Here is a 17,622-nt window from a genome sequence, read left to right as displayed (position 1 = left end):
TGTAAGAAGGTTCCCCTTTCTCCACATCCCCTCCAACACATGTTGTTTCCTGTCTTGCTAATTTTGGCCACTCTAACTAGTGTAAGGTGATATCTCAATGTGGTTTTAATTTGAACCTGAGGGCTAGTGACAGATTCCTGCTTTATGTTGAGGCATTTTATCCATTTTGAGTTTATCTTTATGTATGTTTAAGGGAATGGTCAAGTTTTATTCTTCTACACATAGCTGTCCAATTTTCCCAGCACCATTTATTGAAGAGACTGTCTTTTTTCCACTGGATATTTTTTCTTGCTTTGTCAACGATTAGTCAGTCATAGAGTTGAGGGACCATATCTGGGCTCTCTATTCTGTTCCACCTGTCTATGTGTCTGTTTTTGTGCCAGTATCATGCTGTTTTGGTGACCACGGCTCTGTAGTAAAGGTTGAAATCAGGGAACATGATGCCCCTACTTTTGTTTTTCTTTTTCAACATTTCCATAGCAATTCGGGGTCTCTTCTGGTTCCATACAAATTTTAGGATTATTTGTTTTAGCTCTTTGAAAAATGTTGGTAGAATTTTGATTGGGATGGCATTGAAAGTATAGAGTGCTCATGGCAGTATAGACATATTAACAATGTTTATTCTTTCAATCCATGAGCATGGAATGCTTTTCCAGTTTTTGTGTCTTCTTCAACTTTTTCATGAGTGTTCTGTAGTTCCTTGAGTATGGATAGTACATCATTATGTATACAAGAGGCATTATACAAGAAGGTGTGCAAGTTATTTGCATGTATAAAAAGTAATAAACTCCTGATACCTGTTTGAGAGATTTCTGAGAGGACTTATACTTGTTTTAAGCTGTTTGAAAGTAATCATGTAACCAGATTTGCCTCTGGTTATGATAAGATCATCTTGATCTTCCAGTGGTGTGGGGACAGGAGAGCGGTCTGGGGATCCTAAAGCAATGAAAAGTTATTGAGAGGTTTCTTTAGTACTAGGGTAGGTTAAGAATCTGAACCCTTTGAACCTGTGTAATATGTGCTTTTTCTTTTTGGCTGTTTCTATTTACGATCAGAGATATAAACTGTGAGAGTAGAGAAAGGGATATGTGAGGCTCCTTAGAGAGCCTTGCTGATTCTTGGGATGTATGTGAAAAATGATGATCAAATAATCATATTTAGCATTTCCCCTTCTCTGCTGAATTGATGAGCATGATTTAATTAATTTATTATTTATAAAATATTTTTCCATGATGCATACTGATAAAATATTTTTATTATGTTATGTTAGTTATCATATAGTGTATCATTAGTTTAGTGTTCCATGATTCATTATTTGCATTTAACACCCAGTACTCATCACAACACATCCCCTCCTTAATACTTATCATCAGGCTATCCCATCCTCCAACCCCCACCCTTCTGAAATCCTTAGATGATTTCTTGGTGTACATAGTCTCTCATAGTTTGTCTCCCTCTCTTATTCCCCCCACTCTTCAGTTTTCCCTTCCTCCCCCTATTATCTCCCATGCTATTCCTTATGTTGCACATATGAGTGAAACCATGTGATTTTTTTCTGCTTGACTTATTTCACTTAGCATAATCCCTTCCAGTTCCATCCAGGTCAGTGCAAATGGTGGGTATTCATCCTTACAGATGGCTGAATAATATTTCATTGTATATATGAACCGCATCTGCTTTATAGAGTCATCCGTTGAAGGACATCTCGGCTACTTCTACAGTTTGGCTATTTTTATTTTTAATTAAAAAAAAAAAAGATTGTAGGGACCCCCTGGGTGGATCAGTTTCTTAAGCAGCTGCCTTTGGCTCAGGTCATGACCCTAGGGTGCTTGGATCAAGCTCCACATTGGGTTCCCTGCTCAGTGGGGATACTGCTTCTCCCTCTCCTCCCTGCTCTTGCTGTCTCTCACTATCTCTCTCTCTCTCAAATAAATAAAATCTTAAAAAAAAGGATTTTATTTATTTATTTATTTATTTATTTATTTATTTATTTAGAGGCATTTGAGTGGGTGGAGGGTTGAAAATCTCAAGCAGATTCCATGCTGAATCTGGAGCCTGATAGGAGGGCTGGATCCAACCACTCTGAGATTATGACCTGAGCCTAAATCAGGAGCCAGATGCTTAATTGAATATTGCAGGTACCATTGTTTTAAAGTATGTGTTTTAAAGTATGCCTTGTGTACTTGTATATTGATCTCCCCCATTCTTTTCAAGAAAACCTAGCTTTCATGATGGATATGTGGCTAAGGATTGAGAAATCATAATTTAAGTGGAATCTGGGCATAGATTCTTCTTTCCAGGTTGTTATACAGCCTCTCAGTGTTGTTAAGCTTTATTGCTTGGCTTTTATGGGAAGGCTGTAGCATAATGGCCGTGTGGTGTGTGTGTGGGTGTATGTGTGTGGGTGGGTATGTGCGTGAGTGTGTGAGAGATAGAGATAGAGATAGAGATAGAGAGAGAGAGAGAGAAATGAATCAGGGAATGTTTCCAAAAGATATCTCCCTGTAACTCCTGCATCAGTGTATTTCAGAAGACTAGATATAGACTCCATGTGTTCAGACTTCTCAGAGCCTTAACAAGAAACATGTGGTTCTTTTGTAGATTGGTGGAAGGAGAAGTTCCTGCCTTGTGATTTACTTTGAGTTCTTTCTGGGTCCTCCTACTGCTGCTCCAGGGTGGCTTACCTCACCTCAGCTTGCTGTGGTGACACAGATGTTGGCCCCATCAGTGGTGCTGGGTTCAGATGGGGTGGTAAAAGTCATATAGGTGGGTTGGTGGTTGTGGATGATATCGGATGCTAAAGAGATACTCTTCAGTGTTGGAGTCCTGTCTTGTCCTCCCGGATCTGTCTTTAGTTACTTCTCCTGGTCGATGGGGTGTGTGCTTGAGTCACAAGATTCTAATCGCAGGAGGTTTAACCCTGCCCGCATGCATCTAGGTGGTCTGGTGTGGGGGTGGTTGATGTGTGCCTTGTTATAGGGCAAGGGGAGACCTCAAATGATTGGCAATTCTCTCTGAAGTGTCTGTCACTCTGGATCTGGGGTCTGCACATCCAAGCCTTGCTGTTTCTAATGAGAAGTCTTGTGTGACCTGGAGGGTACAATTAAGGACCCAGAAAAACAGTGTAGCATCTTAGGTCAGGAGGGCATCAAACAGGACGCTGTTACTGGGTGGTGGAGATCAGGAATGAAGACAGAAGTGAGTGGGTGCTGTTGGTCTGTAGGAGCGATGTGGAGAGGAAGGGCTGGTACAAGGAATACCCAGAAAAGGTGTAAATGGGTTGTGGGAATGTATGAAAATAAACTCTGTTCCCTCCCTGATAATTCAGAACTCCTTGTGCCAATTCCCCACAGGGTAGGGGTTTTCCTGGACCTAAAGGAAAGGGATATGTCTCATTCTACAACATGACTGATGGATCCCAACTTTTCTCTTTCCCACTAGCTTCCTCCTCTGGGACTCTGTTTCCATACTTCATGTTGAGGTCAGGAGATGTGTCCCTGATCATCTGCTCTGGGGAGTTTGGGCCTGTGCAGACCCCTATACCCCTTATCAACTCTCCTTGTTCTTTAGGGGAGCCTGTGAGCATCTCAGGACAGGGGTTAAGTTCAGGCTGTGGTGATGATAGTGCTCTACCAGGGGCTGAATCCCTATTACTCCCCTGGGGCTGTGAAGCTATGTCCCCATAGGGTTCTAACAGGGTTCCAGATTCCTCATGATGGCTCATCCTGGAGCTGCAGAATCCCTGAGGTGATAGGCTCTGAAGTTAGTCCTGGAAGACCTGGCGTCTTGCCCTTCTCTTCTGGGTATAGACTGGGTGTGAGAATAGTCAGTTCATGCCTATGTTCAGGTATCAGAAGATAAATGTTGACTGTTTCAGTGTATATGGGATAGGCTGAATTTTGTTACTAGAAGTCATGATTCTTTCAGTCAGGAAAATTACTTCATGGAATCTTTGTATTGTCTTGATATGAAATGCGATGAGGTCTGAATTACTCTCAAGAATTAAATGTTGTTTATTTTATGCAGTTTGTGTGGTGCAGATGAACCCAGAGATTATGAGTGAGTCACCAGCTTTATTTTAGGAAATGTGAAGTCTGACTAGAGATGTTGTCTATTAAACATTTCTGAAAAAAATATTTGGCTGATGGACTTCAAGAGGAGTGGAGAGTAATATTCTATTGTTTATCTTTCCTGTTCCAGATGGATGAGACCTACTTATCTTCTTCTTCTTCTTCTTCTTCTTCTTCTTCTTTAAAGAGAGTGTGAGTCAGAAGAGGAGCAGAGGGAGGGGGAGGAGCAGAGGGAGAAGGAGAAGCAGGTCTGCCACTGAGCAGGATGTCCAATGTGGGTCTCAATCCCAGGACCCAGGGATCATGACCTAAGCCGGAGGCAGATGCCCAACCAACTGAGCCACTCACGCACCCTGAGACCTACTTATCTTAATGAACCTTAATAAATATCTGTTATTTCTGAAATACTAGTGCTGCATTAATTCAGGGATAGGAAGATAAGAATTTGGGTTCCCTTGTGAGTCAACAGCAGTTGGACAGAACAGAACTGCTACAAGAATAAAGAGGTAAATGAAGATGAGTGTTTTCAGAGCCTGGATGAATTGTAGAAAGCTTTGACCATGAGCACAGTTCCAGGATTTATGTATGGCTTCTCAGTACTTCTAGTCAATTGTAAAGGTGGAGGGAACCCACAGGAAACACAAGGAAGCCAGACTCTTGAGGACTCAGACCTTCAGGAATGAATGTGTGTCCACTTCCAAGGTACAGAACTCTGCCCTGCTATGGTTCTAGGAGAGATGAGAATACACAGAATCAGAAGTGGAAGAAGGAAGTTACAGAAGTTCCTGCCTGTAACCAAAAGTAGGAGAAGGACTGTGGTAGTTTTGTATATTTTTTCGTTCTTGTCATGTCATTTGTATTAATTATGTATTTTCATTCTTCCTTCTTCTTACCAATGTGATTTTATGCAAGTTGTCCATGGTAGTATTTCAAATGTAATCTCTTTCCATTTTGGGGAAAGTGTGCAAAGCTTTTCATTTGTAGGTAGCCACATAGATGGGTGGAAAGGTGGAGTTGTTATGTTGTTATATGGAAGTTCCAATATGAGTAAAATGGTGTATGGGGAAGCTGAGGATATAGAGGTGTGAAATCTGCCCATTACCTGTTCTTTGCCTTTTGATTCAAATCTACCCTCTATGTGACCTTCTTGTTGACACTGGATGTCATCAATGTTTCATTTTTGCCATGTGGCACATTTGGCACAGCCTTTGTCAGTCAGTGCACTGTTAGGTTTGACTAGCAAACCCCGAGATGGCGAATGAAAAGATTACTCCAGACACCTTTGTAGGAGAAAGGAGAGGCATGGTGATTAGTGTTAAGGCCAATTTAATGTTAAAACCTGTTTAAGTATTAGGGCCTGCTTAGCCAGAGCAACTCCATATTGCCTAGGTAGCCATATTGTTGTTTACATCCATGGACTTCATTTCAGGAATAAATACCCCAGTAGTTCCTGGTATGGTTCCAGATATCGATTCTGGGAGTAAACGTCTTAACAATAGAAGCCACATACCTTGAGTCTGCAGGTATGTCCTATGAAACCAGCCTGTGAGATCAGGAGGGGGTCTCTTTGGAGGCGGCCCTGGCCAGTCAGTCTGACTTCTAATGCTTGGCATAGAATAAAGCTTCACATAACTTTCACTTTGTCTCAGTCTCTTTCCTTTGATAATGGACCCCAACAATAAGAAGCTCCAGTGGTAAAAGGCCTCATGCCAAGCTTTGTCCCCACTTTCATTGGGTTCATATCAATACACCAAACACAAGCACAAAGCAAGGAAGAAAGTGTAGCCTTAATGGTCAGGACAGTAATAAGTGGGGCCATGTGTGGTAAGGGCAAGGAGGCTAGGAGTTTATGAAGTACATGAGCACCACATGTGCCTGTTTCTCCTCAAAATTTAAACATTTACTCCCTACATGAGAACCTTGAGCTACAGTAAGAATCTGGACGCTTTCAGTCAAGAATCTTCAAAGGAGGCCATTGTTCTGGATATTCCTCCTTTGTTTTTCAGTTGGTTTCATCCACGGAGCTGTATACAAGTCAGATTTTGGCTGTCTCAGCACTGTGAATTCCTAGAGGGCACCAGAGGGAATACAGCAAGACATAGATGGGGAAAAACTTTCTTCTCCTTTTACTATGCTTTCAAAGAGACTTCATTTATTTAATTGTCAGAGAGAGAGTGAGCAAACATAAGCAGGGGGTAGTGGCAGACAGAGGGAAAAGGTGGTTGAGTCTGACATTTTTCTAGCCTGGTGCCACATATATGTTTGGGGTAGGAAGAACAAAAGAACGGGGAAGTTGGTGCAGTTGTTGCATCCACCCAGAGGCTGACTTGGTTAGGTCAGAGTTGTCCTCTTGTTTCTCAGTGGACTGAAGTGTTTTCCAAATTGGACAGAGAAGCCAACATGCTGCTGAGGTGACTTCTCTGCACATGATCTCAGGCAAAGTTTCCTGAGTGTTTGCTGAGTGCTGGATACGTGACCAGGGCACACAGTGCCTCCCTTTGTGGATGCCACGGACATTCCACAGAAGATCACATGTCAGGGCTGTGGAGAAGGACAGGGCATAAGTAAACCCCAACAAGCACGTGTATGGGACTCAGATGGGGATAAGCAGGTTGGCAAAGGCCCCTCTGAGGGAGGTCACTTTAGGGGAGACTGGAATGGTGACCAGTTTGGGGGATGATGGAGAACAGGGACATCCGGGGCTTGTAAGAATGCCTGAGGCTGGGAAAGCTCCATAAACTGGAAGAATGCTGCCAGGCCAAAAGGAAGCACTGGGAGCAGTGGAATGAGGTCAGAGAGGAAGCTGGAACACAGGAGCCACAGACAAGAGGTTTAGCAGGGGGATCCCTGGAAGGGGTGAAGCAGAGCTGATATAAGATGATTTGAGAGATTATAACCTTGGATGGAAAATGAACTTGAGAGGGCAAGCCTGGAGGTGGGAAGGGGATGCCCATGGGGAAGCAGGGACACTGTGTCTGGGTGAGGAGGAAGTGAGATGGGTATGGAGCTAGAAGGTAGCCATGGATATGGATCAGAGAAAATTCTTGAACTTTCTGGTGCACTGGGAGCAGACTGGGTGGGAAAGTGGCATGTGTGGTGGAATGACCCTTCAGTTCCTGGCATGCATAACTGGGTGACCCCAGGTGTCCTTTATGAGATGGGGAACTGAAGGAAGGGAGGGGCTGGAAAGGAAGCCCTAGTGCTCCATGGTGTTCCTTCAGAAATCACAGAATCCACATTTCCTGCTGCATACTATGGCCTGGCAGTGAGAGGCTGAATGGTCCTGCCAGGCCTTGTGTGATAGTACAGTATTAAGAAGCCACGGGGTGCTGTCCATTCAGCTGGGGCAGGTCCAGTGTCCTGGAATTGGTCCTGGAAGATTCTGTGATGCTCAGGCTTAACCCCTCCTTTACCACACTGTGAGGAGCACCTGGGTTATCTACTGGTGAAGAAAAGCAAAGTAGCTGCACTGGGGGCTTTTCAAAGGTTCCTGCCACATAGCATTCACCAGCTGACAGGATTCACCAACCAAGAGAATAGTTTTGGTAGTGAACAGAAAGTACTAGTAGCCCCAAGCATAGGGTTTTTTAAATCTTGACTGTGCCACACACACTCCTTACTTCTGGTCTAGAAGCTAGTGAACCTGGAGAGTGGCAGTTATTCAACAAAAGAGTATGGAGTCTGTATTTCTGTGTCTCCCTGCAGAGTGGGTCTGTATCTGTACCTGCCCTGTTTTTATGGCTCTGATCATGCTGTTTCCTTCCTGATAATTAGGGTGCACCATCCAGTGGGCAGGGCAGAGTCTTCTATGCCGCTTGCAGTCGGAGAACGGGAGAAGAATTAGGCATAAACAGGTGAGGTGCAAGAGATTGGGAGCAGGGGACAACAGTCGAAAAGACTGCTGCCCCGAGTAACTCCATAGTCTCGCTTTCATTAGATAGAAACAGTAACCAACAGAAGAGTCGATGAAGGTCAAACATTAGTCATATGTCTTGTAGATAAACAAGAAGGAGGGCAGAATATGTCTGTACAAGTAGTATAAAGTTTATCATTGAACAAGCACATTCAAAGGACTTATCTAAGTAGCCACAGGTGCTCTCTGTGGGGAAAGGGGCGATAACAGAAAACTGAAGCAGGCAGCGTTCCGCCCTGAGCAGGCCAGGCATCCCCCGCTACTCAGCTTCAAGGCCATATATCGTGCTCTCCCCCAGAGGCCTGTTGCAGTATCTGTTTTTCTTAAGGTTGTATCTAAATGTGCTTGTTAACTAGTAAAATTTCCCGGGGGTTATATTTTACGTAATACATTGTTCTGAGGGGCAGTTGCACTGCTAGGGTTGCATTTTGTAAGTTTTCACTTTCCAAGGGTGGAAGAAGTCAGGGCAGGATTCTTCTGTCTGGGAGTGCTGAGTGCCCCAGGTCCCTGTTTCAGCTGAGACCTCTGCAACCTGTGCCAGGCTGTGCTTCTCCACTATCCTGGGAACCAGCTGCCTCTCAGACAAGAAGAGCCTGTGGCACCTATGTTGGATCTGGAAGCAGGGTTTGGGGCTTGAGCAGTGAACCACATGTGCAATCTCTGAGAGAAGATTTGGGGCTGGCTGAGGTCTCACAGTACTGAGTTAGAGACGCTCCAGAAGCCCCAGGTTTTCAAGCAGGTGAATGGGTTCTGAAGACACTTGCTAGACAAGAAGAGGAAAGTGAGGAGCAGATGCTTGGGAGGAGGACGCTGAGATCCTGTTGCGGATAGGGGGCTGGTGTGAATAATAATGAGGCTCTGAGATGACCCAGGACAACTACAGTGGGTGCTTAACTTTATTCATTTACTTAAAGACGTTGGTGTAGTGTTCCTAGGAACAGGCACTATTCTAATTGCACTGACTCTCCATATATAAATTCATAGGATATTTCTTATACCGTGGGTTGAGATCTTATTACTCTCTCCATATTGCAGATAGGACCTGGGGCAGAGCAGGTCAAGAAATTTGCCTCAGATGATTCCCACAACAGGTGGCTTAGTGTGGAGGAAATCTTAGCAGTCAGCCCCAGAATCTGTCTTTCCCAGGACCATTGGAGCCTCAGAGTCAATTGTTTGAAGCCCTTCTTTTTGACCAGGCCTCATTTTATCCTGTCCTTCCCACTGCTTTGCTGGGATTCTTTATGCTGAGGCAGAAATTCCTCAAAGATAGAGAAGATGAGGATTAACCATTTTGGGGGAGTTGTCTGGCTTTAGCTATGAGCATGTCCATGTCCTTGATCCTGAGCAGAAAAGGGCTGCAGGATGCAGGAGCCGAAATCAGAGTGAATTCACCTATCAAAGTGAAATGCCAATAGAGTATTACCCCCACCTTAAAAGACCACCAGAGACGTGAGTCAAAGCCAATCAGCAAGGGTCGTTTATTGCAGGTTCGAACCTGGACCTCTGCGCCGCTCATTGCCGATAACGCCAAGAGGTCCGGAGCTGGGTCGGTGCAGGATTTTTATAGACAGGTACAAACAAGTTTTGGGTGGGGCTGAGCTGACTGATTGATAGTTTGAACAGGCATACTTGGCGTCAGTGGATTGGGTCAGGGGACCCCACGCGAAAGCAGACAAAGCAATCTTACAGAAGCAGAACTGGCCGGTTAGCCCACGCATGCGAAAAAAGCACTATCAGGATATTGAAGGCCTGGTTACTATCAAGTAAAGACAATTGGGAGTCTCTGGTGGAATGTTACATTCCAGCTATCAAGCATCCTTGTTAATGAGATTTAGGTTTAGAAGTATTTACTTTTCCTTCTACCTCCGCCTCCTTCGGTTTTTCATGGAGGGGAGGGTGACATTAGGGCTATTGATAAGGTAACTTCTTTGTTGTAAATCTCAAGGACATTTGCAAACCAAGGGAGACTCCTACCTTGCAGGACTGTGATCTCTGCAAGTTAACTATTTATCGTTTTATGGCAGTCAGGGGTGCCTGAGGAATGCTACACATATGGAGGGGAGCGGGTGAAGGGGGGGTGGTGCAAGGCGCCAGCTTTTGCTTTGTCCTCAGCCAGCCTCCTGCTCCTTCAAAAGGTGTTGGTCTGTACTCAGAACAAAGTGCATGTGGTGGGAGCCACAGTGTCCTTGAGGAGGACGCAGTCTGTCATGCTTCTCATGGTCATAATTAGGGGTCATAATTAGGGGGCAGCAGAAGAACAGCACATAGGAGCTGGTGTGTCCTCATGCAGGCCCTGAGTCTACACCTTGTGTCCCTGGACATCTGTCGTGTCCTGTGTCCTGTGACTCATGCAGACATGAAGGAGGCCTCTGTGCTGAGGTGGAAAGGTTCTGGTCCTGTGGGTGGAGCAGGCTGGGAAAGTTTCCAAAGGCCTGGGCGGGCTTTCCTGTCATCAAAGTTGTGGAGCCCCCACCTCATTAGCATACTGAGCAGGAGGAAAGGTGCTCCTGCTGGGGACAGTTGCCAGCCCTGAGCCCTGCTGTCTGCTCTGAGGCCCAGAACTGTGGGATAGCTCTGCCTCCTCTCTGGAGGTGTTGACCTGCCTCCTGCCCTGTGTCTCCCCAGCTCTGAGGAAATGGAGGATTGCTGCAGGGGCTCTTTGATCTCCCATCTCCCCTCCCTGCTTCTCCTCTTGCAGCTGCCTACTGAGGGCTCTGCAGGTGAGTGTGTCCCCTCCCCCTCTCTGTGTCTCCCCGGGGTGGGTGAGAGTTCCTGGAGCTCTGCTGGTGTCTCCATCAGGACACATGGTTATTGGTGGAGTCCCTGGCTCTAGACAGATTATGGAGATCCCCAACTGCTATTGGAAATTAAACAGATAGAGGGGGGAGACAAGATGGCAGGGAAGTAGGAGGAGGCGCTGTACCCTAAAGTGAGCTGATTACCTACCAAAGAACTCCGATCACCCATGAAATTAGCCTGAGATCAGAATTGTAAATGTCTGGATCTCTACGGGGGCAGAATATGCCGGTGGGAAGGTAAAGCGAAGTGGGAACTTCGGATTGATATTGGAAGATAAACAAAAGGGGGACGGAGCCATCAGAGGTGACCGATTGGAAAGTACTACCCCAATACAAGAGTGCCCTGCATCTGGGACCAGCATTAACTTGGAGTCTGCTTGAAAGCACTCAAAAAGTGCAAAGGACCACAGAGGGAAATTGTGGGAATCAGAGCAGTTAGGGACAGGGGCTTAAGTCCCTGGACCAAGGACAGCCACCCCTGGCGCTAAGCCAGAGAGAGTGCAGCGGAGAAACCAGGTCTTGGTCCCTGAGCCACCAGCACACGGAGGAACAGGTGGGGTCTGGCTCCCGTGAGGGGCTGGGAGGCTTGCCAGGCAGCAAAACTTGGTGCGTTGCCATCAGAGCCTGAGAGGTGTGCGCCCCACACCCTCCCCTGAGAGAGGTGCGCCCAAGCACAGCGCTCTCAGACCCGGAGACCAGGCACTCCCAGCCTGGGCCAGCAGGAAAATCTCAGTGTGCGATGGCTGCTTGGAACCTCGCTGGTGGTCTGGAGCTGCCCAGACAGCCTTCCCTGCTGTGGTTTTTGGTACAAGCAGGAGATCCTGCATCTCCAGGGACTGGGACTCAGAACCTGCTCTGCCAGCAGCCCAGGGGAAACTTAAGTGCTCTGGAGACCCAGAGGGGAACAGACTGAGGCTTCTCTCTGCGAGGGAGGTCCCAGTGCAGTTTGCTTTCCTCTAAACATCCAAAAAACATCAAAAGCTATCAAGGTGAGAGAACAAAAGAACAAACTTAAAAACCTCCAGAGAACAAAAGCCTGAAAAACCGATTTCCTCAGAGCCCACCCACTTGATGGGGGCGGGAAGACTTAACTCAGGCAACATCAGTGACTGAAAACCCACTTGGCAGGCCCTTCCCCCCAGAAAACCAACTAGGAAAGAAAAAAAAAAAAAAGGATGACAAGAGAACAACCACCACTACTTCATAATACAATTTTTATTTTCAACTTGTTTACACTATTCTTGTTTATTTGTTTTATAGATAGTTTTTTAACCTATTTACTATCACAGTGATATGTCCAGTACATCAAATTCCATAATAAACTTCTAACCTGAACTTTTTTCCTTCTTTCTGCTTTTTCTTTCTTTCTTTTTAAATTTTTTAAAATTTCTTTTCAGCGTAACAGTATTCATTGTTTTTTCACCACACCCAGTGATTCATGCAATCCGTGCCCTCCCTAATACCCACCACCTGGTTCCTCCAATCTCCCATGCCCTGCCCCATCAGAACCCTCAGGTTGTTTTTGAGAATCCATAGTCTCTCATGGTGGACCTCCCCTTCCAATTTCCCCCAACTCCCTTCTCCTCTCCATCTCCCCTTGTTCTCCATGTTATTTGTTATGCTCCACAAATAAGTGAAACCATATGATAATTGACTCTCTCTGCTTGACTTATTTCACTCAGCATAATCTCTTCCAGTCCCATCCATGTTGCTACAAAAGTTGGGTATTCATCCTTTCTGATGGAGGTATAATAATCCATAGGGTATGTGGACCAAATCTTCCTTATCCATTCGTCCATTGAAGAGCATCTTGGTTCTTTCCACAGTTTGGCGACCATGGCCATTGCTGCTATAAACATTGGGGTACAGATGGCCCTTCTTTTCACTACCTCTGTATCTTTGGTGTAAATACCAGTAGCGCAATGGCAGGGTCATAGGAAAGTTCTATTTTTAATTTCTTGAGGAATCTCCAGACTGTTCTCCAAAGTGGCTGCACCGACTTGCATTCCCACCAACAGTGTCAGAGGGTTCCCCTTTCTCCACATCCTCTCCAACACATGTTGTTTCCTGTCTTGCTAATTTTGGCCATTTGAACTGGTGTAAGGTGGTATCTTAATGTGGTTTTAATTTGAATCTCCCTGATGGCTAGTGATGATGAGCATTTTTTCATGTGTCTGATAGCCATTTGTATGTCTTCATTGGAGAAGTGTCTGTTCATATCTTCTGCCCATTTTTTGATATGATTGTCTGTTTTGTGTGTGTTGAGTTTGAGGAGTTCTTTATAGGTCCTAAACATCAGCCTTTTGTCTGTACTGTCATTTGCAAATATTTTCTCCCATTCCGTGGGTTGCCTCTTTGTTTTCTTGACTGTTTCCTTTGCTGTACAGAAGCTTCTGATCTTGATGAAGTCCCAAAAGTTCATTTTCACTTTTGTTTCCTTTGCCTTTGGAGACATATCTTGAAAGAAGTTGTTGTGGCTGATATCGAAGAGGTTACTGCCTATGTTCTCCTTTGGATTCTGATGGATTCCTGTCTCACGTTGAGGTCTTTTATCCATTTTGAGTTTATCTTTGTGTATGGTGTAAGAGAATGGTCATTCTTCTACATATAGCTGCCCAGTTTTCCCAGTACCATTTATTGAAGAGACTGTCTTTTTTCCACTGTATATTTTTTCCTGTTTTGTCGAAGATTATTTGACCATAGAGCTGAGGTTCCATATCTGGGCTCTCTACTCTATTCCACTGGTCTATGTGTCTGTTTTTATGCCAGTACCATACTGTCTTGGTGATCACAGCTTTGTAATAAAGCTTGAAATCAGGTAACGTGATGCCCCCAGTTTTATTTTTGTTTTTCAACATTTCCTTAGCAATTCTGGGTATCTTCTGATTCCATACAAATTTTTGGATTATTTGCTCCAGCTCTTTGAAGACTACCAGTGGAATTTTGATCTAAATGGCATTAAAAGTATATATTGCCCTAGGCAGTATAGACATTTTAACAAATTGTTAACCTGAACTTTTTGGACATACACCTCCGTGTTTTTCTTTTTTCTTTTTTTTTTTAAAATTTTAGTTTAGTTGAGTCTAGTTTATTCTTTTTTTATTTTTCTTTTCTTATATTTATATAGAGTTAAACTTCAAGATAATGCCCTTTCCCCAATCAATGCTATCCCTATAGGTAGTTTTAAATTCCCCTTTATCATAGGAATGTTGAGTCCTTTAACAAAGATATCAGGATGCATTCAGGAAGAATCAAAATAACCGTATTGGCCCACACTGAGAATTTATATCTACTCTCCCATCTTCTTCTTCCACCAGTGTTTCTGTGTAATTTTGTTTGTCCTGATAGTATATAAATCTTATACTTGGGGTTCTTTTTCACGAGGTTCTTCCTTTTTTTGCATAAATATATATATATATATATATATATATATATATATATATATATATGACAAACAAAAACAGACAAAGAAAAAGACTGATGAAAGTATATGACAAGAGAGAGAAAAAAATATATATAAATATATAAATATAAAATATATAAATATAATATATTATATTTATATATATATTTTTTTCTCTCTCTTGTCATATACTTTTATCAGTCTTTTTCTTTGTCTGTTTTTGTTTGTACTTTATAAATCTTACCTTGGGGCCCATTTGGGCTGAGCCTCCTCTTTTACCTTCTCTTTTTTTCCTCTCTCTCTCTACCTCTCTCTTTTCCTTCTTTTTATTTTCATTTTTCTCCCATTTGGGTGGGGACGCCTGATTGCTCAGAAGCATTCCAGGGTTCACCTTGACTACACCATGGTCGATACATACAGCTGCATCTGTTCAGTTATCTATCACCAAAATGACTAGGAGGAGGAATGCCCAACAGAAGAAAAATACAGATGATGGGCCTTCTGCAACAGAGCTAATGGCTATCAACATAGACAATTGTCAGAAAGAGAATTCAGGCTAACAATTATCCAAAAATAGCTAGGTGGAGAAAGCCATGGACTACCAAATGGAATTAATTAGGGTAGAACTGAGCCAAGAGGGGTGATGTTCACAATGTTAGGACAGAACTGAAAGGAAGCAGGGATGAGGTTCACTCAATGAGTTCCAATCTAAATTAAATTCTCTAAAATGTATCTATCAATAATCACTCTCAATGTGAATGGCCAAAATGCACCCATAAAATTGCAGGTTGCAGACTGGAAAAAACGACAGGACCCATCCATTAGTTGAATACAAGAGACCCATTTTGAACTTAAAGATACACTCAGACTGAAAGTGAAGGGATGGAGAAGCATCTTTCATGCCAATGGGCCTCAGAAGAAGGCTGGGGTAGTGATCCTCATATCAGACAAATTAGATTTTAAACTAAAGACTGTAGTCAGAGAAACAAAAGGACACTACATCATTCTTAAAGGGACTATCCACCAAGATGATCTAACAATTGTAAATATCTATGCACCCAATATGGGAGGAGCCAATTACATTTAAAAAAACTGTTAATCAAGATAAAGAGTCATATTGATATGAATACATTAATAGTAGGAGATCTTAACATGTCTCTCTGAGTAATAGATCACTGAAGCAGAAAATCAGTAAAGAAACAAGAGCATTGAATGACACATTGGACCACATGGACCTCATAGATATATACAGAACATTCCACCCTAAAACAACAGAATACTCATTCTTCTCAAGTGCACATGGAACCTTCTCAAGTATCGACCACATACTGGGTCACAAATCAGGACTCAACCGATACCAAAAGACTGAGATGAGTCCCTGCACATTCTCAGATCACAATGCTTTGAAACTGGAGCTCAATCACAAGAAAAAGTTCAGAAGGAACTCAAACACCTGGAAGCTAAAGACCACCTTGCTTAAGAATGCTTGGATCAACCAGGAGATCAAAGAAGAACTGAAACAATTCATGGAAACCAATGAGAATGAAGACACTTTGGTCCAAAACGTATGGGATACAGCAAAGGTGGTCCTAAGGGGGAAATACATCGCCATCCAAACACCCTCAAAAAAATTGAAAAATCCAGAACATAGCAGCTGTCTCTACACCTTAAAGAACTGGAGAATCAACAACAAATCAAACCAACTCCACATATAATAAGGGAAATCATCAAGATTAGAGCTGAGATCAATGAGGTAGAAACCTCTGGTAGATACAATAGAATGTATCAATGGAACTAGAAGCTGGTTTTTTGAAAGAATCAATAAGATTGATAAACCATGACCACACTAATCCAAAAGAAAAGAGAGAAAGCCCAAATTCATAAAATTATGAATGAAAAGGGAGAGATCACAACGAACACCAAGGAAGTAGAAATAATCATCAGAAGTTATTATCAACAGTTATATGCCAATAAGCTTAGCAACCTAGATGAAATGGATGCATTCCTGGCATACTATAAACTCCCAAAATGGAACCAGGAAGAAATTAACAACCAGAATAGACCGATATCTAGTAACGACATTGAAGTATTGGTCAAAAACCTCCCCCAAAACAAGAGCCCAGGACCTGACGGATTCCCTGGGGAATTCTACCAAACTTTCAAAGAAGAAATAACACCTATTCTCCTGAAGCTGTTTCAAAAAACTGAAGCAGAAGGAAAACTTCCAGACTTTTTCTATGAAGCCAACATTACCCTGATCCCCAAACCAGGCAAAGACCCTACCAAAAAGGAGAATTTCAGACCAATATCACTGATGAATATGGATGCTAAGATTCTCAACAAGATCCTAGCAAACAGGATCCAACAGCACATTAAAAATATTATTCACCATGACCAGATGAGATTCATCCCTCCCTGGGCTACAGTGATGGTTCATTCACAAATCAATCAATGTGATAGAACAAATCAATAAGAGAAGAGAGAAGAACCACATGGTCCTCTCAATCGATGCAAAGCATTTGACAAAATCCAGCGTCCATTCCTGATTAAAAGGCTTCAAAGTATAGGGATAGAGGGAACATTCCTGAATCTCATCAAATCTATCTATGAAAGACCCAAGCAAATATCATCCTCAATGGGAAAAAGCTTGCAGCCTTCCCATTGAGATCAGGAACACGACAAGGATGCCCACTCTCACCACTCTTGTTCAACATAGTATTAGAAGTCCTAGCAACAGCAATCAGACAACAAAGGGAAATAAAAGGTATCCAAATTGGTAATGAAGAAGTCAAACTCTCACTCTTTGCAGATGACGTGATTCTTTATATGGAAAACCCAAAAGACTCCACCCCCAAACTACTAAAACTCATACAGCAATTCAGTAACCTGGCAGGATACAAAGTCAATGTACAGAAATCAGTGGCTTTCTTATACACTAACAATGAAAAGACAGAAAGGGAAATGAGAGTATCGATTCCATTTACTATAGCACCAAGACCATAAGATACCTGGGAATAAAGCTTACCAAAGAGGTAAAGGATCAGTACTCGAGAAACTACAGAAAACTCATGAAAGAAATTGAAGAAGACACAAAAAGATGGATAACCATTCCATGCTCTTGGATTGGAAGAATAAACATTGTTAAGATGTTTATACTGCCTAGAGCAATCTATACTTTTAATGCCATTTGAATCAAAATTCCATGGGTATTCTTCAAAGAGCTGGAGCAAATAATCCAAAAATTTGTATGGAATCAGAAGAGACCCCAAATTGCTAAGGAAATGTTGAAAAACAAAAAATAAAACTGGCGGCATCATGTTACCTAATTTCAAGCTTTACTGCAAAGCTGTGATCATCAAGACAGCATGGTACTGGCATAAAAACAGACACATAGACCAGTGGAACAGAGTAGAGAGCAGATATGGACTCTCAACTCTA

General features: G+C 43.1%; 1 protein-coding gene and 1 pseudogene across 1 annotated transcript in view; one reads left to right on the top strand and one right to left on the bottom strand.

The window, feature by feature from the left end:
• Window positions 1-17,622, bottom strand: part of LOC116589409 — a 245,749-nt pseudogene that overhangs the window by 33,395 nt on the left and 194,732 nt on the right.
• The window catches only part of LOC116588967 (butyrophilin subfamily 1 member A1-like), a 35,807-nt gene continuing 26,381 nt past the window's right edge, over window positions 8,197-17,622 (top strand). Inside the window, exons 1-2 of the mRNA XM_032340748.1 lie at window positions 8,197-8,722; window positions 10,609-10,703. Of these exons, the coding sequence (XP_032196639.1) occupies window positions 10,619-10,703 (85 nt within the window). The 5' untranslated portion in view covers window positions 8,197-8,722; window positions 10,609-10,618. The remainder of the gene's footprint in view (window positions 8,723-10,608; window positions 10,704-17,622) is intronic.

The sequence above is a fragment of the Mustela erminea genome, chromosome 4 (genome assembly GCF_009829155.1).
Source record: "Mustela erminea isolate mMusErm1 chromosome 4, mMusErm1.Pri, whole genome shotgun sequence".
In the NCBI taxonomy this organism is placed as follows: Eukaryota; Metazoa; Chordata; class Mammalia; order Carnivora; family Mustelidae; genus Mustela; species Mustela erminea.
Note: the sequence above shows the minus strand (reverse complement) of the source record. Positions and strands in the feature narration are given on the sequence as shown.